The sequence below is a fragment of the Gossypium raimondii genome, chromosome 8 (assembly GCF_025698545.1).
Source record: "Gossypium raimondii isolate GPD5lz chromosome 8, ASM2569854v1, whole genome shotgun sequence".
Lineage (NCBI taxonomy): Eukaryota > Viridiplantae > Streptophyta > Magnoliopsida > Malvales > Malvaceae > Gossypium > Gossypium raimondii.
This window is the reverse complement of record NC_068572.1, coordinates 42865141-42890978: the sequence shown is the minus strand read 5'-3', so window position 1 is coordinate 42890978 and position 25838 is coordinate 42865141. Positions and strand designations below refer to the sequence as shown.

The 25838-nt window shown below is 32.1% G+C and overlaps 1 protein-coding gene across 1 annotated transcript; it reads right to left on the bottom strand.

The window, feature by feature from the left end:
- Positions 1 to 3945: 3945 nt before the first annotated feature.
- LOC105791522 (AAA-ATPase At2g46620) lies at positions 3946 to 5624 on the bottom strand. Its single transcript, XM_012619607.2, has one exon. It carries the CDS (start codon positions 5473 to 5475, stop codon positions 4072 to 4074), a length of 1404 nt encoding a protein of 467 aa, XP_012475061.1. The 5' UTR covers positions 5476 to 5624; the 3' UTR covers positions 3946 to 4071.
- Positions 5625 to 25838: the final 20214 nt, after the last annotated feature.

Here is a 25838-nt window from a genome sequence, read left to right as displayed (position 1 = left end):
TTATTCTGACTATGACCACTTAACCTGCATAATCCACAACACTTACCGTCATATTTCTCCCTAATACCCATTTCATTACAGATTCTGGTTGATTGCGGACGACCTCTTGGATTCTTACGTAGCCTTCTGTTTGGGAGAAGCTCGAAAGTCGTCGGAGGCACCTCCCACATAGACAAGTCAGGCAGGACGGGGAACTCATTTTCCCAAACACGCAATGTGTGCTCGAGCGTGTACACATCATCGACATATTGTTGAACATTAAGGTTCACTTTAGCACACGCTGCCACGACATGTGCATATGGATAATGAAGTGTTTCGAACCTCCTGCACTCACATCATCTGTTCTGGAGATCAACTTCATAGGACTTAAGTGGTATACCTGGTCGACGACCGATGGTCTCAGTAACTCGAAACGTTTCCAGACGTCGTGAATATATTTCTACATTCATTAACCTCGCCATCTGACAGTTTGCAACCATTGCATCCTTAACATCTTCGACAAACACCTGTCCCACCTCCATCTGGTCGACTTGTTGCTGACCCATTCTTGGTATCAAGGTAGCCAACCTGTAGAATGTAGCAGAGAAGACAGATGCAATTGAAAGATGACATGTTTTCAACAACACAGCGTTGACCCCCTCCACTAAGTTTGTGGTCATTTGACCATAACGAAAGCCCTTGTCAAAACTTTGAGCCCATTACCACAGCTCTATTGTACCCAACCATTGTTAGAAATATGTGTTTGTTTACCCTTCCATGTCACTCTCAAGAAAAATCATTCTTTGGCAGAAAATATGTGGCTCTAACTCGTACGCTGTATACGTATTAAGAAAAGATAAGTTCCAGTAACTTGATAACATAAAACATTACAACTTATATTGAAAAGATAAGGTTATCATTTACCCATTGCACGACTTGTCTCTTCCAGTCTGCATTCTTATAATCTTTATGGAAGTTAGACGTAATGTGACGGATGTAGTAAACGAATCTCCATGGCACACCGGAACGCCTAATTGCTGCAATTAAACCTTTTCTTCTATCAGAGATGATGCAAATATTATCGTTTCTAATAACATACCTTCGCAGGTTAGTGAGGAAGAATACCCAAGATTCCAAGTTCTCCTTATCTACGATGGCAAATGCTATCGGGAGCACGTTTCTATTGCCGTATTGAGTAACCGCAAGAAGTAGGATCTGTGTATATTTTCCATATAGCCAGGTCCCATCCACCTACACAAATGGCTTGCAGTAGGGAAATGCCCGCACACATGGATCAAACGTCCAAAACATCCGATGGAAAATCCTTTTTCTTAGCTGTAACTGGTTGTCCGGACCGAAATAAGGTCTTATCTGCAACTCAACCACAGTCTCCGGTACGTACTCCCACATAACAACTATCCATCCTTGTAGCTTGTTATACGATGAATCATAATCCCCAAACAATTGCTCTATTACCATCTGTTTAGCTATCCACACCTTTCGATATGATACTCGATACTGGAATCGTGCTTGCATTTCGATAATCAGTACCGAAACTTTAATGGTCGGCATGTCCTTCAGCATTGGCATGATACACGTACAGATAGTTTTCGAATCAAGTTTTCCACGATCTTCTGTCATACGTGTTGATGTGCATGTATGAGGACCAACAAATTTTTGTATCTCCTACATTTGCGAACTTTTAATGAATGCAGCTCGTACCCGCCAATTACAGCCTTCCGCCCTTCCAACACTCCCCAATATATATTGTCGGAGTAGACACTGCGCTGATATGTTCATGCTATACCATTTAATAGCAAGTATGCACTCATTTTTACTTGCGAATCTCTGGCCTATGAATAACTCCTCGTGATCAGAATTTACGGCCAGCCGGTGAGGATGAACTATTTTAGGGTACTCCGGGAACTCAGTTGCATACGCTGCGTCCGGGTCTATAAGCGACATGTGTGGCCCATGATTATTGTGTATCAAAATACGTCACATCTGATTCCCGACCAAAGAAGCGTTAATGTTTCCATCGTTATTCACATATTCATCGTCAATATCATCAGGTACATCATCCACATCGGGATCACCGTCACTATCGACCTCTTCATCACAATAATCGCTACCACTTTCTTCTTCACCGCCAACCACATCAATATCGGGCGTAATATTCAGATCAAAACCGATCCCACCAATAGTCGATTCATTATCAACGTACGATATTGGAGCCACCATCCACGATTCTTGAGCTCCGTGTTCTTCACCATATGCATTGACATCTTTATTTTGCTCAATACCGCTAACTCAGCAAATAAGTGAATCGGTGCATTCTTGTCACTCCCATTCCCACAGTAAAGAGCGACCATTGTCTCCACATCTTCGTCGTCTACAAGTTCCATTTCGGTGAATTTGATCGGATTTGTCGAAACTGAAAACTTGTAGAAAATTTTTGATATCCTTCTCCCACAACGTCTAACAATTTTTGCATTAATCCTTCCCTTCATATCATCCATCGAGACATTTCTATTAAATCTCATTGCTATTTGTTGCCGACATTCAAATATACATCCAACACTTGTTGTCAAGATGACTCCATCGAAATAAACGCATACAAAAAACTTATCATCCATCTTCAATATTCAATCTGTCAAAAAATAAACAAAATCTCAAAAAACAATCTCGAACGGTAAATAAATTACTTAAATAAAAAAAAATTAATGTTTCAATATGCAAGTTTTTCATCCTTAAGCTTATATTTTTTCAGTTATCATTTTGTACATGAACAACGTTTAACCACTAATCATAATAACTAACACAATAGCAATAATAATAGTTTTATACTCAAAATAATACTAACTAACAAGAATAATTAGGGTTTTACTAAAATAATAACTAACAATAACAATAATATAATGTAAAAACTAACAATCATACTAACTAAAATAATAATTAGGGTTTTTACTAATCCTAAGAACTAACAATAATAATATTAGTTTTTACTAACAATAATACTAAGTAACAATAATTATTAATAACTAAACCCTAAACCCTAAAATTAACAATAATAATACTAACTAAAACCATCAATTTGAGTTTTTATTAATCTTAATAACTAACAATAATAACTAAACTAACAACAAAAAATAATAAAAATTATAACAAGATAATCCATTATTTTTTTAAAAAATACTTTTTTTTTCTTCTCTTTCTCTCTTTTTTCGGCACCACCTCCTCTTTCTTCTTCTTCTCCTTTAGCTGGACGGATGCTGGATTTATAATACAAGTGGTGCCGCCTGTGACAGTGGCACCTTTGGTGCCGCCTCCAGCACAGACACCTTTGGTGTTGCCTGTGGCATTTAGGTTTCTATTTCTATTGTTTTGTTTTGTTTTTTGTATTATTTTGATAAAAAAAGTAATATTATTTTAATATTATTTATTTTTTTATAATATTTTGGTAAAAGATCCCCAAGTAGAGGAGACAAAATAGATTAAGATTAGAGGGTGAGTGATAAGCTTGCAAACGATATTGCTTGGTGTTCCTCGAGTGTAGAGCAGCAACGCAAACTAAAACAAAGGATGATGATGATGTCGAGGCGAAAAACAGGGAAAAATCAAAATTGAGGTGAGAAAAATACAAAGTTTGTTTTTAAGGAGTCAACTTGGAAAAAAGCACTGTCCCTGTGTCCTTGGGTCAGAGTAATTGAGATCCTGGATGCTTCATTCTCACACCAAAATCTTTTGCACCAATTTCCACGTATGTTCTCCCTCACCAAATGGTTGAACAAGCAATGCATCTGTCCCCCTAATGATTGGAGGCAGATACCCTCTCGCCTTTCCCATTTCCTCAATTTTGACTTTTCTTTAGCAACCATAATGCAACTCAACCAATTGTTTCCTATCGAATTATTATCTACTAACTAATACAACTGTAAATTTGACGAAATGTGCTAAGAAAAAAAATAAAGACAAGATGCCGTTACTGTTTAACATCATCAAAAGTGTTGGTACATTAAGAGCCAATGTGATTACAAAGCCCCTTCGCGACGGAGGTCCAAATGAAAGATTAAAACTACAACCTAAGCTTTCCTATAAACCAGACTTAAGGTCATTGTCAAGATTAAACGACGGAGATTTTCTGTTGCTTTTAACCCTAAACAAACCGTACAATTTCTTGAATTCCTTCACTGCATTTGCACCTTCCGTACAGAAAACCCCACTCGGTTCGCCACTTTCCTCGACCGCTTTCCTCCCACACCGTCCGCCTTTCCCATCGCCCTCCGTTTGCAGAGCATTTATAACCGATTTCAAAGCCCGGCTGGGCGAACCCCGGTTGGCAATCATTAGCTCCCCGATCTCAGCCGGGCTCAAACTCGACCCGTTTTGGAAAATCTCTTCTACTTGCGGGAACAGCTTATGGTCCTTGAGCCCTAGGTAACTATTGGCTAGTGTTTTAAAAGCTGTGAAATCGCATAAAGGAAAATGTATATGAACATCGATCCTTCCGGGTCTAAGAATCGCAGGATCAACGTGATCTTTGCCGTTCATTGTGTAGACCATGACCCTTTCTTCGCCGCAGCTGGAGCTTAATATCCCATCCATAAAATTTAAAATCCCCGACGAACTCACCGCCGTTGATTTCTCCGACAAGTACCGGTCGAGATCCTCGATGACTACCACCGACTTGGCCGTGGTTTGTAACAAGAGAAATTTAAGGTCGGAGTCGTCGGAAACTTTGGTCAAATCAATGTCGTAAACATCGTAACTTAAGAAATTAGCCACCGCTGCGACGAAGCTTGATTTTCCGGTACCGGAAGGGCCGTAAAGGAGATAGCTTCGTTTCCAAACACGACCCAGCTTATGATAATACTGTTTGGCTCTGAGAAAAGATACTAGATCGGATTTGACTTTGATCTTAAGGTCGGATTCCATGGCAGTCGTTTCGAACGTCGAAGGGTGCGTGAACGGAACGGATCTCCACCGTCCCTTTTGATCATCAACGACGTTCATGTAAAGCTTCAACTCTCGTTTCCTCCCGTCGAATTCATCGAACACTGTGTGAATATGCTGGAGATACGGCTGGAGAACTCTTCGTTTATCGGATTTTCGAATCTTTAACACCAAATTTTTGTCTTGGTTTATCCAATACATCTTGGCACCCAAAAAATCGTCTTCGATAATTTGGTTAGTGTCGAGACGGAGGAGGATTTCGTTTGGTTTTCTGCCGGCGAAGAGGTTGGTGAAATCGGAATCTTCAAGGGAAGCGAGAGAATGCAGATAAAGCAGAACTTTGTAATACAGTTGGTTTCTTTGCATGCTTTCGCTGAATTCTGGAACTTTGAAGAACTGGTAGACATGGAAGCAATCTTTGATACAACGCCATTTCCTCTTGAAAGTAAAAATGAAACCGGTCTTGATCAAAATAACTCTGAAAAGGAACAGAGATATGGAAGTTATGAACAAGAGGGAGAATGGGTTATTAAGAATCGTCATGATTTTTCAGAACCCATGGGAATCCACCTAGAGGAGGTGAATTTTAAAGGGAAAATATCTTCTTCCAAGAAATAAAAGCATGTTCTCTGGGAAAAGAGATGATAGGAAAACACACATTTAAGAAGATCGACATATGAAGGGGGGGGGGGTGCTTTTAAAGAACCGTGAGGGAAAAGATAAAAAAGAACAGAGTGTTGGGGCTTGAAGGTGACCGGTGAGTAGTGAGTTAAAACCAAAAATATGGAGATAGCTGGCAAGTTTGGTGGGTCAAAACTTGAAAGCGACAGCAATTGAGAAATTTTGGTTTTTCAACAATACGTTGGTTTAAAGAAAATATTGTTATAAATATTTTATTATTTAATAGATTACTTTTTATATATAAATATAAGCTTTTTAGAAGCATTGTAAACATATAAAATATCAAGTAATCTCGATATATATTTAACCTCATTCGGATATGTTTACAAGTGAAATAATTGTCTCTTTAACATAGGTCATTTCTTTTTGGAAGATTGAGTTCCCTCATCTTTTGTTTTTCAAATCTCTGAATTTATGAAGTCTTCTTTCTGTAGTGGGCTATTTTTTTATCATACCACCAAGCCATTTTTTATTAACATAATGCCATCGAGCCTTTATTATACAACCTGCGCCACCAAATCAACGACTTTATTTTTGGTACCAACATTTAAGAATTGTTTTCCCTTACTTGCTGTATCAAAAACTAAATCACAAGCTTTTGGTAAAAAACGAGCGGTTCTAGTCAGATTTGTAATATAAATACCCTTACATTTTGCAGAGATATATGGCACCAAAACAATGAGAGTTCTTAAGATAATCCTTCAAATGGTAGATATAACTTATCTTATCAACGTGATATGAAATATCATTAGCCACGTACCTATCGTACGTCCAAATATTTTGTCTAACAATATTAATATTCTTTAAAATATGTCTCCCTGACAATGTAACAATGGATAGCATCTTTAATATATAAAGTATTTATTTTATTGGGTACCGAAACAAATCAATATTATTGTAATATTTGGTATTACAAAATATGGTAGTACAAATTTGGTACTTAAGCAAACCAATATTGTAACACCCCAAACTCAACCTAAACGTTATGGCCGAATCTGAAGGAATTACATTAGTTTGTTTAAAAACTTTTATTTTTAATCAAACTTGGTTGTGTGTTTCAAAAGCATAAAACTTAGCAGAACTCTCACAAACGTTTAGAAAAGCTTAAGCCTGAAAACACTTATTTCAAATCCCGAAATTTAATTCAAATTCACTTGCTACGAAAATACGAATTCTGAGCAAACATTTTCCGATTAATGCTAACATTTGTTAAAAACTATTTATTTATAGAAAAACACTTAAGGATTTACTTAATTTGTAGCATAAAAATTTCAGAATTTTAATTTTGTAAACTAAAATTCATTTTGTTAACTCGTGTGATTTTGCAGTTTCACGTTTGAGAATATCAATTACCGATGATTTAAACAAAAACCAAAACAAGCCCCAAAGCAAAACATATTATAATCTCAAAAGTCCAAAATAGAAAATTACGAAAATCAACATATTTTAATTAACTAAGAAAACAATTTGAACTCCCGCACGCCATCCGATCCTAAGTCAGAAGACCACCTGAAACGTACTAAACAAATGGGTGAGCTAGGAGCCTAGTGTGTACCTCGACCCACAAGCAAAATTTTTATTTAACAAGCACATATGTAAATGTCATCACAAAATTTTACATATAATGTACAAATATCATATCGGAATGCTATATTACCAGAAACATATATCAGATCATAAGGTCAAATTTTCGGGCATATTTCGGATCAAAGTATCATATTTTCATAAACATATATCAGATCAGAATGTCATGTTTTCAGAAGCACATATATCATATCAGAATGTCATATCAGACTAGAACAAATGCAAACACAGATTCTACCCCCATCCGCTACACACCAACTCCGTCCAATCAATCACACCAATTAGGACTACAAAAGTCCATCCATCCAATCACATCAGGTCATGGTAGTATGCCACTCATATAAGTGCAGCTGAGCTGCCAAACAAAAATATTGCGGTAATCTGCCAGAATCAAATATATGTGGTCAAGCCACTACAATTGCAGTCAAGTTGCCATAACTAATATTGTGGATACACCGCCAGAAGAAGAAGTAATACTGCCAGAATCACACTTCTTTTGGAAAATATGAGCATCACATATATAATAATGGTAATTACATATTATTTACTATCATAATAGGTTAGCCCAAATTAAAAGTGATCTAATTTGGTTAAAGTTTATTGGGTTTTAATTATTAAATAAAATATGAGTCAAATATGTGTAGATACTCTAGTAACTAATTTATAATTGATGATGAGCTAATTAGAAATTAGGGCTAATGTGCCAAAGTTATATATTAGGGTTATGATCCCCAAATTACACAATAAGATAATTTTTCTAATCCCATCTTTAAAAAAGAGGGAACCACCTTCTCTAAATTTCTTGTGTGCTAATTTAGAAGATCAAAACCTTAAGATTAGTAGATTTCAAGAAATCAATGAATTCATGTACGCTTCTGCATCTAGTTTTGTTCTTGATTTATTCTTTATGATTTGACATGATAGATCCTGGTTTATGGTTTGTTAAGTTTTATATCATATATTATTTTACGTTCTAACAAGTGGGATTTGAACTTCGACATGTTGAATCATTGAGAACAAACCGATTCTTTATTATTTTTGGATTGATATGTTTTTCAAATTTTTGGATTTGATATTTCGATTATATACTATGTTAAATGTTTGAGATTCTTGATAAATTTTTGGGTTTTGACTCTTTAAATTTAAATTTTAGGGTTTTATAAATATAAATTGAATTAATATTTGCATATGAAAGTTTATAATTTCTGCTGTTTTTATTTAGCTATGGAGGGTTATTATTATTTTTGCATAAACCCATCGTAGGGGCTGCATTTAGAAAATAAAGCAATTCAAATTGAAAGGTTATATATATTATTTTGGAACACATTCAGTTAATGGGTTTTGTAATTGTATTGTTTCGAAAGTGAATCCAATTGGTGAATAGATAAACGCATGCTGTCAAGATATATGCATCTATAATATCAATCTACTATTCTTTTAAAGATATATAATTCTGATTAATATCATAAGTGTATATTTTGGGGTTTACTGATGTTTCAATTTCTATTTGATTATTTAGTAATTTAGAGGTATTGGTTTGAGAAAGTTTTTAGCAATTAATGTGATTACTCACCTTATTTTCGTTCTGACTATATGCATAAAAAGAATGTTCAAAAGCTACATTTGCAAGTCGGATTAGTTGTCGGAGTTCCAAATATTTGGTTAAATTATGATGATATGTTTTATTGTATGAATTGTGGGATATGCCAACTATTATGATTTTGTTTTTAAGATTATTGGTTTAAAAATATTTTTCAAGTATTCATGCAAATATCTGTTTAATCGTAAGTATAATTTTGGATTTACATGGTATATGCAAGGTAAATTTTTCTATTTGATTTTGAATACACGATATGCGTGAATTACTTTGGTGTTTTGTCTATGCCAAAATTATGAATACATATGCTTATTAATTATTTGGCCTTGAATCACTTCATTATTTCTGTTTGGCTTTGACATATATGGTTTTGGACAAAAGAAAAAAAAGTCAAATATTAAGATTTTCGGTTTTTATTGCATTATTAAGACAATCTTATTTTGGGTTACTTGAACCTATAAAGCAATAAAAAATTAGTTTTGACCTTTGATGTTATGGAAATTTTAAATATGAATATTGGTATATTTATATATTTTTAAAATAACTTAACTGAAGCAATAAGTCGCCAAAGTGATCTTTTTGTATAAATTATTTTGTTTTAAAATATAAAAGGTTGTGCGCATGTAACTTAAGTTATATTAACATTGATCTGCCCAAATGAATGTTAATAATATTACATGTGCGACTATGGTAATAAACATGTGACAATTATTCGGTTTTACATGTGAGCAATAAATTGGCCCAAAGGAAAATTTATGATTCGACATGTTCTTATTGTCAATGTTTGATTAATACACGAATATATCACTTACAAGTTAATATTTTTGTCCAAAGATGAAATATTAATAGAGTGCCCGATATCTTGAGATGAGATTTACCTTTATTCAAATTGTTTTAGTTTAAATTTGAAATATTTTGAAACAAATAAATTCAAATTTTGGCTTTGGGATTTAATTAAGGATGTCTAATATTTTTAATAGATTAGTTGAAACAAAATGTCGCCAAAGTGACCTCTTTTGTATATATTAGTTTATTTAAAATATCGAGATGATTATATGTTTTGTGATTCACTCGTTTATTAATTGACCCAAAGGTAAGTTAATATCTGGCAGAATTTCAATGACATATGTGGTGATAAATGTGTGACAATTATAAGCTACTTTATGTGAGCAATAAGTTAGTCCAAAGATTGATTCATTGTATGACATAATTTATTGTCAATGTTTTATTGCTACAACAATAGTGCTGCTTACTGTTAATATTACTGTCCAAAGACTTAATATTAATGTTGTGTTTGGTATCTTGAGATGGGATTAGCCACTATTTTAAATTTATTGTTTACTTATGAATATTCATGTGAGCTTGTTTTTATCTATTTTGTTCTATATTTAGCTAGTTCATATTCTGCTGCCACAATATCTGCTAATATAAATTCCATACCCATGCTTAATGGGACTAATTTCAAGGATTGAAAAAAAAAACACTTACTTATAGGGCTTGGCTGTATTGGACATAAACTTGAACTAAAAGAAGAACAACTCACACCTCTCACTGCAAAATGCACCATTGGTGTTAAAAGGGATTATGAGAGGTAGGATCGTTCAAATCACATAAGTCTAACGATTATTAAGCATAACATTTCAGAAGACTTTAGGGGCACAAAACCTGAAGAGATTACTCAGGCTAAGTGTTTCCTTGACGAAATTGAAAAATGTTTTGCCAAAAACGATAAGGTTGAAATGACATCCCTTTTGACTTCTTTGATGTCTATGAAGTGTAAGGGTTAAGAAAACATGAAGGAGTACATTATGGAGATGTTTCATGTTGCTTTAAGACTTAAGGCACTTAAGATCGACCTTTTTGAGGAATTGCTTGGTCTTATGGTTTTGGTATCGCTTTCTACACAGTTTAACCAATTTAAAATTAGTTACAACTATAAAAAATGAGAAATGGACTCTGAATGAGCTCATTTATCATTGTGTGCAAAAGGAAGAAAGGTTGAAACATGATAAGTCTGAAAGTGCTCATTTGGTCAGTGCCTTTAAATACAACAACTTACATTCTAAATAGAATACTCATTAAAGCAGTTGCGAAAAACACCTTATGAGTTTTGGACAGGTCGAAAGCCTAGTTTAAAGCACTTTTACATTTGGGGATGTCCAACTAAAGCAAGGCCCTATAGGCCGCATAAAAAGAAATTTGACTCTAAAATAATAAGAAACTATTTTATTGGTTATTTTGAGCGATTTAGGAGCTATAAATTTTATGATCCCGCAATTAGAAATATTTTTAAGATGAGAACTGTAACATTTTTGAGGATGTTGATTTTAGAGGGAGAAATAAGGTTAGAAACATTATTTTTGAGGAGGAATTGGATTTTAACTCAATTTTTGCTATCACTTTTGACGATGTTCAAGTTCTCATACCTATCATTGATCAAGAAGTGAATTCAGAAACTTAATAACATAATATTGAACAACTCCTTATTTAAGATGAGGTAATTGTTCCAGGATAACAAACTCAACAACCTCATGAACGAATGTCATTAAAAAGGTCCGCTAGAGAAAGGGTTATAATGACTTTAGTGGAATATTTTAACCTTAAATTGCATTAGATGAATGTTAAGTTAATAGCTTCTTAATGGTAACATTGATCATATATTTATATGGTGTAACTAGAAAACTTTGTGTCTGGTGATGCAAAATTAACGATTTGTAAATTAAAGAGCTCTATCTATGAGTTTAAGCAGACTTCTCGTCAATAGTATTGCAAATTTTACCAAATGATTATCTCATTCGGTTAGAGATGAATTTGGTCGATAATTGTATATACCACTAGTTTAGTGGGAGTAAGGTTCTATATTTGGTTTTATATGCTAATGACATACTATTTGTCAATAATAAGTATAGTCTCAATCAATGCCCCAAGAATGATTATGAGATTAAGGAAATGCATAAGATTCCCTACGTCTCAAGAGTGGGGAGTTTAATGTATGCTCAAGTATGTACGCGTCCGGACATTGTGTACATTGTTGAGATGTTAGGTAGAGATTTAAACAACCCTGGTTTGGACCATTGGTTAATAAACAAGAGGGTTATAAGATATTTTCAAAGAACAACAGATTACATGCTCACATATCGGAGGTCTGATAAGTTAGAGATCATCATGTCTACAAACTTTGATTTTGATGGAATATTGATGCAAAATGTTGTCACTAGGGTGCAAATTGTGACAATAATTAGTAGTCATTTATTTCAATAAAAACAAGAGCACGTCAAAGTCAAAGCACATAGACTTTAAGTTCTTGGTTGTTAAAGTAAAAGTTCAGAGTTGTTAGGTGCCTATAAAGCATATTGAGACAAACTCCATTATTGCGGATTTGCTTACTAAGGGACTACCACCCAAGGTTTTTCATGAGTACACTGCTCATATAGGTGTAATTTTATTTTAGGATATTTGGTTTTAGTGGGAATTTGTACTTTTAAATGATTTTATGTTATAGACACATTTTCAGTTATTTTAGTTTACGGATATTAATTTTATTTTCTACAGAAATAAAGTTTATTTGGTTTATTCACACTCTAATTTTGGTAAAGTTTGATCTCAAGAAGGTTAAGGAGGACTAGTTGGAAACATACATGTTTAGATCATATTGCATGTAATTTCCATGCTACATATCCATACTTGATCTATGTCATTTGGTTGTGTTAATATACGTGACCAGAGATGGATTTAGTTATGATATATGTAACGAAAGTCGCCTTGGTTCTATGTTCACATAATTAATGGATAAGATTGTTCAGGATACCTTTTGGATATGATAGTAAAGTTTTGAGCTTATAAGGTTATATAATGACATGTAATTATAAAGTATATGTGGTCCAAGTGGGAGATTGTTGAAAAATATGGACATCAAATATATAATAAGGGTAATTACATGTTATTATTTACTATCATAATAGGTTAGCCCAAATTAAAAGTAATCTAATTTGGTCAAAGTTTATTGGGCTTTAATTATTAAATAAAGTATGAGTCAAATATGTGTAGATACTCTAGTAACTAATTTATAATTGATGATGGGTTGATTAGAAATTAGGGCTAATATGCCAAAGTTATATATTAGGGTTATGGTCCTCAAATTAAACAATAAGATAACTTTTCTAATATCCCATCTTTAGAAAAGAGAGAGTCACCTTCTCTAAATTTCTTGTGTGATAATTTGGAATATCAAAATCCCAATATCCATAGATTTCAAGAAATCGATGAATGTAGGTATGCTTCCGTTTCTAGTTTTGTTCTTGATTTATTTTTGATGATTTGACATGATAGATCCTGATTTATGGTTTGTTAAGTTTTATATCATATATTATTTTATGGTTCTAACAACTTCTTCCATCACGTATCATATCCCACCCCAATGCTCAGGCAAATACTAACAGACATCATATGTACATATGCCATACATGCTTTTCACATAAAAACATACTAACAAAATTATTAGATTACAAATCATATACAAATTTCTCATTTTAAACACACTTGCAATTGTAACACATACCTTATCCCTATCATGTACATTTGCAAAATATCAGATTTCATATTTTAGAATCATATTTAAGCCAAACAGAACCCACGGAAGGTCTAATTACGAATTTCAGAGTCTAACTGGCCTAAGTTGAATTTTTTAGAAAATGGGCCCACACACCCATGTGACCTACACGACTTAAATAACCCAGTCCGTGTGGTCCACATGGCCTGAGACATGGTCTAACACAGGCAAATTAGATTAAAAATACATAGGTACTAAATTTTTATAAAAAAAACTATTAAACTTAGATACTAAATAATATATTAAACCTATATTTATTTACGTGAATTTAGCATCCTCCGCAAGTAAAGCCCAAAACCTTTTGATATTTGAGCACATAAAATTTAAACCTTTAGGAGTGATAATTAACTTTTCCAGAAGTCATCAAATAAGAATCTATTTTCTTGGACTTAAGCAAATTAATACTAATGTTTAAAATGCCATGGAAATAAATCATTTATGCTTTATTTTAATTTCATGGTTATTCAACACTAATTTTTAGCATTTTGCCTTTCGCTATTTTTTGAATTTTTTGTTACACACTTGATCCGATTTTGATATGAATGCAACCACGAGACTTCCAGTGCCTAAGAACTTCATTCAAACGACCAATTACAATTATGATTTGCACAACTTAATCAGAGATTGATCACAAACGAACTAATTAAACCTTCCAAAAACACATTCGAACCCTTACTATAAATGAACAACAACTACGCGAAGCTTACGTCGCTGGAGGAACACCAATCACCTCTCGATCTTCCCCTAAAACATATCGAATTAATTAGTTAACATAACACGAATTTTCGTGCTGCAACCTCAAAATCCCAACATTGCAAACGCCCAATGAACACTTTCAACTAAAGAACTGAATAAAATCAATAAGACCATACCTCTACGGATTGAAACCGACCAAATGGAACCAATAGAGTCAAAACCGATTGAAAACGATGGCAAAAGGAGAAAAGAACGCAAAAAACAAAAAGAACAAAAAAAAAGAAGAAGATGGAGAGAAGAACGTGAAAAGGAAGAAAAGAAATAATAATAAAACAAAACAAAACAAAACAAATGGGATTGTGGGAATAGAGAAACTTTGGCAAAATTAAATTAAATTAAATTAAATTAAAAGGATAAAATAATATATATTTTAAATAAAATAAAATAAAATAAAATAATTAAAACAAGTTCAAACTACCCACAACTCCATTATCTGATCCTAATAGATTTTTCTTCCGAATTAAAAAAACAAACATAGTTTCCACTTTGCAGACATGGGAAATCAAACATAGAACCAAAGGGTAAGTTGAAGCCTTACCACTAGACTCATCATTGTCATTAGTTGAACGAAAATAAAATATAAACTAGATGTTCAAGGATAGGGGTTTAGGGGAAAAAATAGCAAAAATACAAGGAAAAATATTTAAACCCCGAACCTCACACACACAAACACAACACTTAATCACTGAACCAAATTAATTCACTTAACAAAAATTTCACAATCTTAACTAAAAATCAGGACGTGACCACTCTTTGTTTCACTAATCCAATTTCTTCTAATCTGGTTTTTGGGATGTGACAAATATTATTGCAATATTTGGTACTACAAAATAGATCTGTCTATGGGCCAAGTTGGGCTTGCTTGAAAAGTGAGAGGGTTTAGGCAAAAATATATGTCCGAAAAATGGGCTTGGGAAAAAAAAAGTAGGGTATGTTTACAGGCCTTGCCTCGGGTAAGGTTTTTTTGGCTCATGCTTAACCTGAATTTGCAAAAAAAAAAAAAAACTATTGTTTTCCCACTGTTTTGCTACCATTTCACTATTTTGTTGTTATTGTTTGAATATTGTATAACTATTATTTTATTATTAAATTTTGTTATTAAATTTGTTACTATTTTAGAGACATTTGTTGTTAAGTTGTACATATCTTAGTGTTATTTAACTATAAAGCCTTTTTTTAAAAATTTATTTTTAATTTGTTGAGAAACATTGATTTTAATGTTTTTAGTGTTTTTGATGTATTATGTTTTTAAAATTTTTTATATAAAAAATATTAATAAGGGCGGGCTGATCCTGAGTTTTAGCATTTTTATCCATTTTGGGCCCAACTTGACCCTATCAAATGGGCCTAAAATTTTTTTAAGACACAGGTCGAGCCTAACCCAGCCCATGAACACCTCTACTACAAAATATGGTAGTACAAAATTGGTACTAAAATAAACCAATATTATTGCAATATTTGGTAATACAAAATTAGTTACGTATGATCCCTAAAGTTTCTAATTATTCTATACTATTCAAATATTGTTTTATTTAATATCCTTCAAAGTTAAGACTATTAATGACATTAATATTATGTTAATATTTGTTATTTTTAATTCAAACACAAGTATTCGTGGTATAAAGTTTCTTTAAATAAAAGAATTTATTTACACGTATAGAACCTCATCAAATTGAATCTCGTTCTCTCAAGTGAATGTAAGCATAATAAATTTAAAGACCATAATTGTGAATTTGATAAGTGGTTCACAACTAGAAATAAGGTTGAAGCAACTTATATTCTTTAACGTAGACGTAATAAGTGGCTTTATAATAATTTTAAAATGGATGATCATAATAATTCTTCTCACCATCAAAAGTGGAAAAATGAAGATAATGTAAAGACTAGAGATAAAATCGAAGTTAGTGCATTTATGGTATGATTATGCACTTTGTTGAATTTGGCACATATATCTGTGAAAAGGAATTGTTCGTTTGTGTACATTTTGAAAATTGATAAATTGTACTTGCAACAAATGTATGTGGCTTGAGCTTTTATTTTATTGTATTGAGTTTGAATGCCTCAAAGATGACATCAACAACTACCTCTAGACTTATTAATTTGGTGTTTCTTCAATACAATGCTAGTATATCTGTTTATTTGATCACATGCGATGGTAAACCAGAAGTTTACATTAGTATTGTTGAATCACACGCATGGTAAACCTGAAGTTTACTAGTCCAGATGTATTAATTAAGTTGGCATGGTCGATTAGACCATCCTAATCAATAATGATGCAACAAGATGAAAATTTACATTGATATTTATTAAAGAACCTAAACATTCTTTATTTTTAAATATTTCTCAAGTGCTCTTTGTTCTTAAAGAAGATGATTTATTAAAACCCCACTAACAAAAGTTGAGATTGAATCTCTTGCATTTCTAAAAGAAATATAGGCTCATTTATCCAACAAGTGGATGTTTTGATATTATTTTGGTAGATGCATCTACAAGATAATCACATGTGAGTTAGCAAATCGCAACCTATCATTTGTGTGTTAGCAAATCGCAACCTATCGTTTGTGAGATTACTTGTTTAATGATTTGCTTTAAGAATAAAACTTTCAGATTATGCAATTGAGACAACTCTTATTAATGTTGGTGAGTTTATTTCTAAATCTTTAACATATTGTTGTATGCTAGATGTTAGTAAGAATAATTACCGCAGAGCTTGTTGCTTATATGTATAAAATGGTTTAGCGTAATTATTGATTAAATGCCGCAATTAGTAGCTAAATCATTATTTTTAGAACAAAATTTATATATATATGTATAAGGATATGATATTTTATATGAATAGACGCATACACATTATGCCAATAAGTTTTGATAAATGCTCTTGATTATAGTTGACTTTTGATCGAGTCAAACACAACCTATTTTAGAATTTTTTTAAAATGCGCAATATATGTTTAAGTTGCTCCACCATAATGCACAAAATGAGTATTCAAAGAAAGTTGAGAATATATATTAATTACGAGTCTCCTTGTATTATTAGATGTTTTGATCAAATTGGAGATTAAATTATGATATATGAGATTATTTTGATTTGATAGTTTTCCTAACATCAAAGGAGAGAAATAATAGTGGATTAAATAAATTACTTGGATTGAAGTATCATTATCTAGATCCTCAAAGAAAGTAATTTGAACTAGAAGTTCAAAAGATAATTCACTTTATTACAAGTTAAGCGCCAAATGCATTTACTAACTTAATGAGAATAATCGATTGGTAAGAGTAAAATTCTCATAAAAGAAAATAATAAATCAAGATAGTCATATAGTGGAGGCAGTGCTCCAAAGGAGACCCAAGACATAGCTAATTATTAAAACTACAAAAGAAATTTAGGTACTTAAAATTGAAGATGAAAATAATGAAAATAAAAAGATCTTGATAAGTTATATCAATTCAAGAAAATATGGAACTGCAAGAATGAAAAGTTGTCGTTAATGATTTTGCATAAATGAAGATCTTGAAGAAATTTGTTGAGAATTATAGACGTGGAATAGATTGCTAAAATAGAAAGATGCAATTTAAGTAGAATTAAATTCGTAAATTTCCTAGACCAGTAATCCAAACGTCTAAAGGTATAAAGCTAGTGGGGTTACAAATAAGTAATTTGCGAAAACAAAATAAGAATATGAAATTTTTTGCTAAGACCTGACAATGATTCTGAAAAGATATTCTTGTGATGAATGTAATAACCTTTAGATATCTTATTAGTTTGGTAGTTCATGAAAATTTGATATCGTCTAGTGGTTTGTTGTTACAATTTTTATATGAATAACTATAAGTGAAGTTTATATTAAAATTTTTGAAGGATTTATAATCTTTGGAAGCATACAAAAATTTTGAGAAATTGTTCAACATGGTTACGTAAATATTTATATGAATTGAAATGATTTGAATATATGTGGTAAATTCGACACGATGAATAATAGTTGAAGGGAGATTATTAAGCGATCCAAAATACCTATATGTATTATTATGGAAGGATCATAATCAAAGTTTGTTATAATTATTGTTGAAACTCCTAAAGAGATCAAATATATTTTCCCAAAATTATGCCTCACTCATAACTTTTAGGATAATGATAATATGAATATTTATCAAATCCATTCAAGTGATAATTTGAAAAGCTAGTATTCAAGATTGAAATACATAGAATTTGAGATATCATGTGATGTTGTCATGAGTGGAAGTGAATACGCGTTGTATTCTTTTTCCCTTAACCAAAGTTTTGTCTCATTGGACTTTCCTAGTAAAGTTATTAATGAGACAACATGTTATGCATATGATAAATAAGTGTACTCTTTTCCTTCACTAATATATTTTTTCCACAGGGTTTTTATTTTAGTAAAGTTTTAATGATGCATATTATCTATCAATGGACATCCAAAGGGAGTGTTATGACTATTGTATTATTAGGTGGATGTCTATCAATATCAAGATAAGTTTGATATACTTTAAAACTCTAATAGTCATTAGAAGTAGAAATTTTTTCATTTAGACTTCATAAGTCTATAAATATAAATTTTGGAGAAATATTGTAAACATTCAATTGATGAATAAAATATCATAGTTTTTTGTTCTCTTGATTTCTTTATTGCTTACTCTCTTTTATCTTTATTTTATAACCAACCTATATTGTAGGAATTTTAAGATTGAGTTAAGTTTTGCTTTGATATTTCTCAAGTTGTATAACCAAAACTCATCCACTTGGACTATTACGTATAATAATTTTAATTAAATTTGTCTCAACTAGTAAAATAATATGGTAAAAAGAAACCCAATAATTAAATGTGGGTTTAATTGTTTGTAATTATACATTTATGATATGTTCAATAACAATTGTAATTAATGGATCTCAATAAACTAAGTAGAATTGGTATACTTCAATTATTAGGGAAGAGTCATATCATTTTTATTTTTATTTTTAAGACATAATTACAACAAGTCAATAAAATATGTCTAAAACATTATAATTCCTTACAATTACAAAAGGATGTAATTGTTATCTAGATTATATTTTCTTACAATTATTCTATGGTATCTCAACACAAAGTTTTTATTTTCACAAATAAAATTAAAAGACGACATATATCCAAAGTGCAGTAAAAAGATTAAATATATAAAAAATTGCAACTTGCGAAGTTGAAGTACTTCATCTCCTTTGTACTAAAAGGAAATTGTAATCTTAAATTTTAAGGGTTATCTTACATATTCAATGAATTTCATATTTTATTTTATTTTTAAATAAAAATAACATATATTATTATCTATTCTTATTATTTAAACATTTCATTAACTTGATGTTACCCATTAATCAGGTCCCAACTTGATGTTATTGTAAGGTTGTCAGTTCGTCTATACATAAGCATGCAAGCTTTGGTTCCTTAAAGGTACCTGTTAAACTAAGCTTTTTTTGACAAATATTTTGATATAACAAAGATAATGTTTTTGAATAAAACTTGATGAATATCAAGTACCAATTTATTTCGAAATATTTCTAAAAGATAAAATTTTAAATATACTCTTTAAACACTTAGAAAATATTTTCAACAAGTTCAAATTGAGGAAAAAAATTTTAAACATTTTTTTAACAAGCGGAAATTACTCCTTGATCCAAAGTATCGATACTTATACCAAGTATCGATACCACTTTGAGCTTCGAAGTTAAAAAAAATCGAGCAAAAATCAGAAGTATCGATACCCTTAACAAAGTATTGATACTTTGCAAAAATTATTGATACCCTTACCTGGTATCGATACCAATTTGAGTTTCAATGTTTTGGAAAATTGAACAAAAATAAAAAGTATCGATACCTTTCAAAATTTATCAATACCCTGTCTGGTATCGATACCGATTTAAGGTTCAATGCTTTGGAAAATAAAAAAAATGCCTAAGTATCGATACCCTTCCCAATGTATTGATACCTCATAACAAATATTGATACATCCTCTATTGTACCAATACTATTGATACGAGTCACAAAGGCCCAACCCAAGCTCAAGAAGGTGATGAGCTCAAATCAAGAAGCCCACCCATACTTAATTGAAAATCAGGCCAAATTGTCAAAGTGGCCCAATTTGTAAAGTTTTATTTTTTTAATACTTAGTTAAATTTTTATGTAAATATTCAGTCCAAGAGGCCCAATTAAAAGCCCTTGGCCAAATTTCCATTTAAATATTAAAGTAATTAGGAGTTTTTTTATTTTTAGTTTTCTAATTAAATTAGGAAAACACTTGAGAGGCCTATAGAAAGGCTTGGCTAGCCACCTTGTTATTCACTTCTCAAATATATCAAAAATTTCAGATTTGTCTAAGTGCAGAATTCTCTTTGAGTTTTTCTCCAAGAATTCTCTCTTGGGTTTTCTTTAGAAGTTGTTTTAACAATCTTTTGATTGTGGGAGCCATCTTCAGCCTTCTTCTTGCCATTAATATTCTTTGGAGGGGAGATTAGAGCCGTTTGAAGGGAGTTGTGAGATCTTTCAGGATTTCAAGGCTTCTCAGGACTTATCTTTTAATTTCTTACTGTCAATTCTTTCTTTATTTATGCTTGTGCCGAATCTTTATCTAATTTATTTGTTGTTCTTATTATGTTTCCAGCCTTTTTTCTATCTTAAAGAATCAGCCAAAAACCCCCAATTTCTAGGGTTCTTGCCGATTCATCCATACTCTTTTTGGGTGAAATTAGATTGCCGAAATTTGGGGAAACCTATCTTGGTGTTCAATTGGACAGAATCGCAACCTCCTTTAGGGTTTCAAGAACCCTTATTAACACTTATTTCTATTCTCAAATTGACTCTTTGCTGATTTGGGGATTTTATTTCAGATCTGGAAATTCAAAGTTCTAATCTTTTAATTTTCTGTTTCGTTTCAGATCTGATTGTTTAGAGCTTTCGTAGGAGTTTCCCGTGACTTGACGACTCGATCTTGGTCCGCGCGCAACCCCCTATCAACTATAGGCTTTAACAGTCACTAAATTTAGGCATTAAATGCCCAAAGCATCGATACCCTTCAAATTTATCAGTACCTTTTGTTGCAAGAGTCATTAATGCTCTGGTTTTTAGACCTCCAACGTCTCTATTCAATTTCCAACCAACCCAAACGGTAGGAAATCAGTTAGGAGCTATAAATATCAGTTTCAAAAGCTTCTACAACAAGAAGAGAGATTACAAAATATCAAGAGTTATCAATCAAGATAAAAACTCTTATACCAACCTTTGTGCTTAAATTATTCATCTTTTTCTTGTAAAAACTTGTGAGTATTCTTTGTATTTTATCAGCTCAAATGTTGTTATTGTAAGGACTGTTTCTTTGTTTACTATTTTGAGAGGGTTTATATCTAAAGATTTGGGTAGAAATCTTAAGGGAATTTTAAGGTTAAACCTTGTCCTTAAAGGTTGATCAAATTAATGAATTTGGGGAAATCCTTAGTGGTGGAAAGCTAAGTTAGTGGAGTAGGTAATTAGGCTAAACCACTCTAAATTCTTGTTTTCATTGTCTCATATATTTATTTTTGCTTCCACAATTTTTTGAAAGGCCAATTCAGTCCCTTTTGGCTATTTTGGTTGATTGATCGAGCTAACAGTACCTCATCACTTTCTTTGTAGCTCTCTAGTGGTTTAAACATGGATTACTCTCATACCTTCCTAACATTGCGATAGTAAATGCAATGTCAGGTCTAGGACAAAATTGAGCATACATTACTCATCCAACAACAAAAGCATATAGAATGTTTTGCATTTGTTCCCTTTTAAGCTCATTTTTTGGGCATTAATTCAAGTTGAACCTGTCATCATTTACAATGGCTGCTACACTAGGTGAATAATCCTTCATTTGAAATCTCTTTAAAACCATATCAATATAGGTTTCTTGAGATAAACCTAAACATTTTTTAGATTTGTCTTTATAGATCTTAATGCTAGTGACATAAGATGCCTAACTTATATCCTTCATATCAAAATACTTAAAGAGAAATTGTTTCACTTCATATAACAAATCCTTATCATTGGTAGCAAGTAAAATTTCTTCCACATACAAAACAAGGAAACAAATTCTACTCCCGCTAATCTTCTAGTATATGCATTGATCAATGATGTTTTCCACAAAACCAAATGAAGAAATGCCATCATGAAATTTTAAATACAATTGGCGAGAGGATTATTTCAATCCTTATATAGATTTATTAAGCTTATTTACTCACTTGAGGAGAATCCTTTTGGTTGTTTCATATGAACCTCCTTCTCAAGATCTCTATCAAGAAATTTAGTGTTTATATCCATTTGATGTAGTTACAAGTTAAAATGGGCAACCTGTTACACCCCTAACCTGTCTTCATCGCCGAGTTAGGATTACAGAGCATTACCATACAACCGGAAAACCTTTAACGTCATATCATGAAATAAATTGAACTCATAATAATTCAATAAATTATATGCATTTTTGTCCCAAAATCGAGCCTTCGAGGCCCTAAAAATATCTTAGAAGAGATTTGGGACTAAATTGAAACAAAATAGGAATTTGAGAAAAAGTTACAAAAATTAGAAAACAAGGGTCACACGGCCGTGTGGCCAGGCTTTGTGACATAGCCCAGGCAGTGTAACATTCGAACAAGGGACACATAGCCATGTCCCAGCCCGTGTCCTCACCCTTGTAACTCACTGAGTTGCCCCACATGCCCGTGTGCCAGGCCGTGTGTGTCACACGGCTATGTGACAGCCCCTATCCCAGACCGTGTGAACCCAAAAATTTTCCTAAAATCAAGCCATTTAAAGTACAATACATACCTAACCATCCATGCCTATTGGGCACACATTCAAGGGATTTAAACATCATACAAACACACATAAACTTGCCATTTCAAACACCCTAATTCAACTAACCAATATGTCATTCAAAGACACCACATTTGTATAAAACATTATGAATCAAAGCAAAGCAATTTGACCATTTCTCAAACACACAACGCAGTTCACTTAACTACCATACATGACCATTTGCAAGCCATCAAAACATACCAAAAAAACCTTATTTACAAGCACTTAAAAGTTACCAAAATGACATAACTTGGTAAGGCATTAAAGTGCACCAAACCAACATAACCTCAAAAGCTTAAACATGCCAAAACATACATTACAAGATCATATACATGCCATTATTAACCTTGGCCAAAATACACAAAATCTATCGAAATAGTTTTTGGATAGTGTGATACATCTCTGACGAGTTTCTAATCGATCGAGCTTCCGATAATCTATAAAAGAAAGGAAAGTAACTACGTAAGCAACGAGTGCTTAGTAAGCTCGTATAAATTTAAACATATCTTACCATGTCATTTATACAATTCATAGATTAAGCATAAATTACTACCAATGCCATAAGCTTAGTAAAAGCCTATACAACATCATCAAACTCACAAGTTAGTATACTTGTCCATTATACAAATGAAATAAACCATAAGATATGTAGTTTACCACATATAAACACATAATTTAACTCATCAATGTTGTCATAAGATTCATGATTCATTCCATTTGCATGCTTACCATTTCATTTCCTTTTCTTACCTGTTAAACTATCTAGAATTACATCGGATACTCGGGAATACTCACGCATAGTGTGCCTTTCATATTCCGTAACATTTCCTTTACATCAATGCTCACATAAGCTGTGAAATGGGCCTACTCATATGAGCTGTGGGTCAGAATGTAAGCTACATGATGCTGCTTAGACGAGCTATGGAGAATCTGCAACAAAGGCAGGACCTCAACCATCGGTAGGATATTCAAGACCAATACCCGAAACATGAAATCCCTAAAGACATGTCAATTGTATCCTAAGAATTCTTAAGGTTCAACTGGGACTCGTTATCCGTCAATTCATCATAGCATGGATAAATTTATATTACAACAACATAGCAAATATTCAATTTTGCTAACAGTAAAGTGATCACAGTTCATATGAACTTACATCGATAACTAAGGCGTAGTATTAGAGTCGAAAAAGCTTTAGCTTTTCCTCGATTTAAGTCCGATTGTGGTTTATCTTGATCTAACTAGATAATTTCAATAAATTAAGTACCACTAAAATTAAATTTAATACATAATTCATGTTTATGAAAAATTACAAAATTACCCTTAATATTTTTAACTTTTTACAATTTAGTCCTTCAGCTCATAACTTGAAATCTAACCATTTTAACCTACATCCATATTAACCAAAACTACAAGGGACATTGGAACAACTCACTATTATCAAAAATTCACATTAAAACCCATGAATTTCTACTTTTAACAATTTAAATCCCTATTTCCAAAATTCATCAAAAATGACTTAATAAAACATGTTTATTTTACAACAAAGATTAATAATCTATAAAATAACATCAAAACACACTAAAAAACATCCATGGAAAGTCCCTCAACCTTTAACAGTTTTATAATTAAGCCCCGGGCTAGCTAGATTAAGCTAAAACAGACTCAAAAATATAAAAATCATTAAAAATGGGGCTTGAATTCACTTATGCAAGTTGAGAGCTTGGACGAATGCTCAAACCCTATTCCAATGGTGATTTTTGGTGGAAAGAATGAAATAAGGAAGAAGATGTTCATCCTTTCTTTGTTTATTTTCAATTTAATTACTAAATTACTACTTTACCCTTATTAATAATTAAGAATTTCAATAAAACCTATCCATATTTGTCCACTAACATTAAGGATGATATAATTATTATCTTAGTCCATTAATTTAAAATTCCATAGCCATTTGACCCCTTTAACTAATAGAACTCAACTTTTACACCTTTTACGATTTGATCATTTTCACTTAATTAACCATTTAAACTTCAAAATTTTTTAACGAAATTTTAATACGACCTTAATATAATCTCGTAGACATTAAATAAGCATTAAAATAATAATTTACTCATCAAAATTGTGGTCCCAAAACCACTGTTTCTGACACCATTGAAAATGGGCTGTTACACAACTAATGTCATAGTGACACAGAGAATCTTTCTTAGATACATGAGAAAAGGTCTCTATGTAGTCTATTCCCTCATTTTGAGTGAATCCTTTAGCAACAAGTCTTGCTTTATATCTCTCAATATTGCCTAAAGAGTCTCTTTTAGTTTCCAAAGCCCAATTAAATCTAATGCCCTTTGCTCCTTTAGGTAATTCAACGAGATCTTCTACATTGTTAGAAGCCATAGAAGTCATTTATTCTTTCATGGAATTGTACTACAAATCAAATTGTCTACATGTAATACCCCTAAAAATTTTGGTTTGACATTTGGCACTATTAAAAAATTGAATACAATGAAATTTTGAGAAATTTGGAAAATGAGTTAAATTGTAATGCCTCAAATTTTTAAAATTTTGATTTGTTAAATTCTACCATTAATGAGTATATGCTTTAGTGGTTAAGAGCCTAGGATGTGCATTTGAATTCATGGGTTCAAGTCTCGATTTGAGAAAATTTTACTATTTTTGTTCCTACCCCTATCTTGGTTCATCTGACTTAAATTCTATTTTCATTTAATTTGTGTTAGAATGAACCTACTGGTTCAGTGGTAAGGTGTTAGCTTACCCTTTGATTATGTGTTCGAATCCCCATGCGAGCAAGTGGGTATATTTA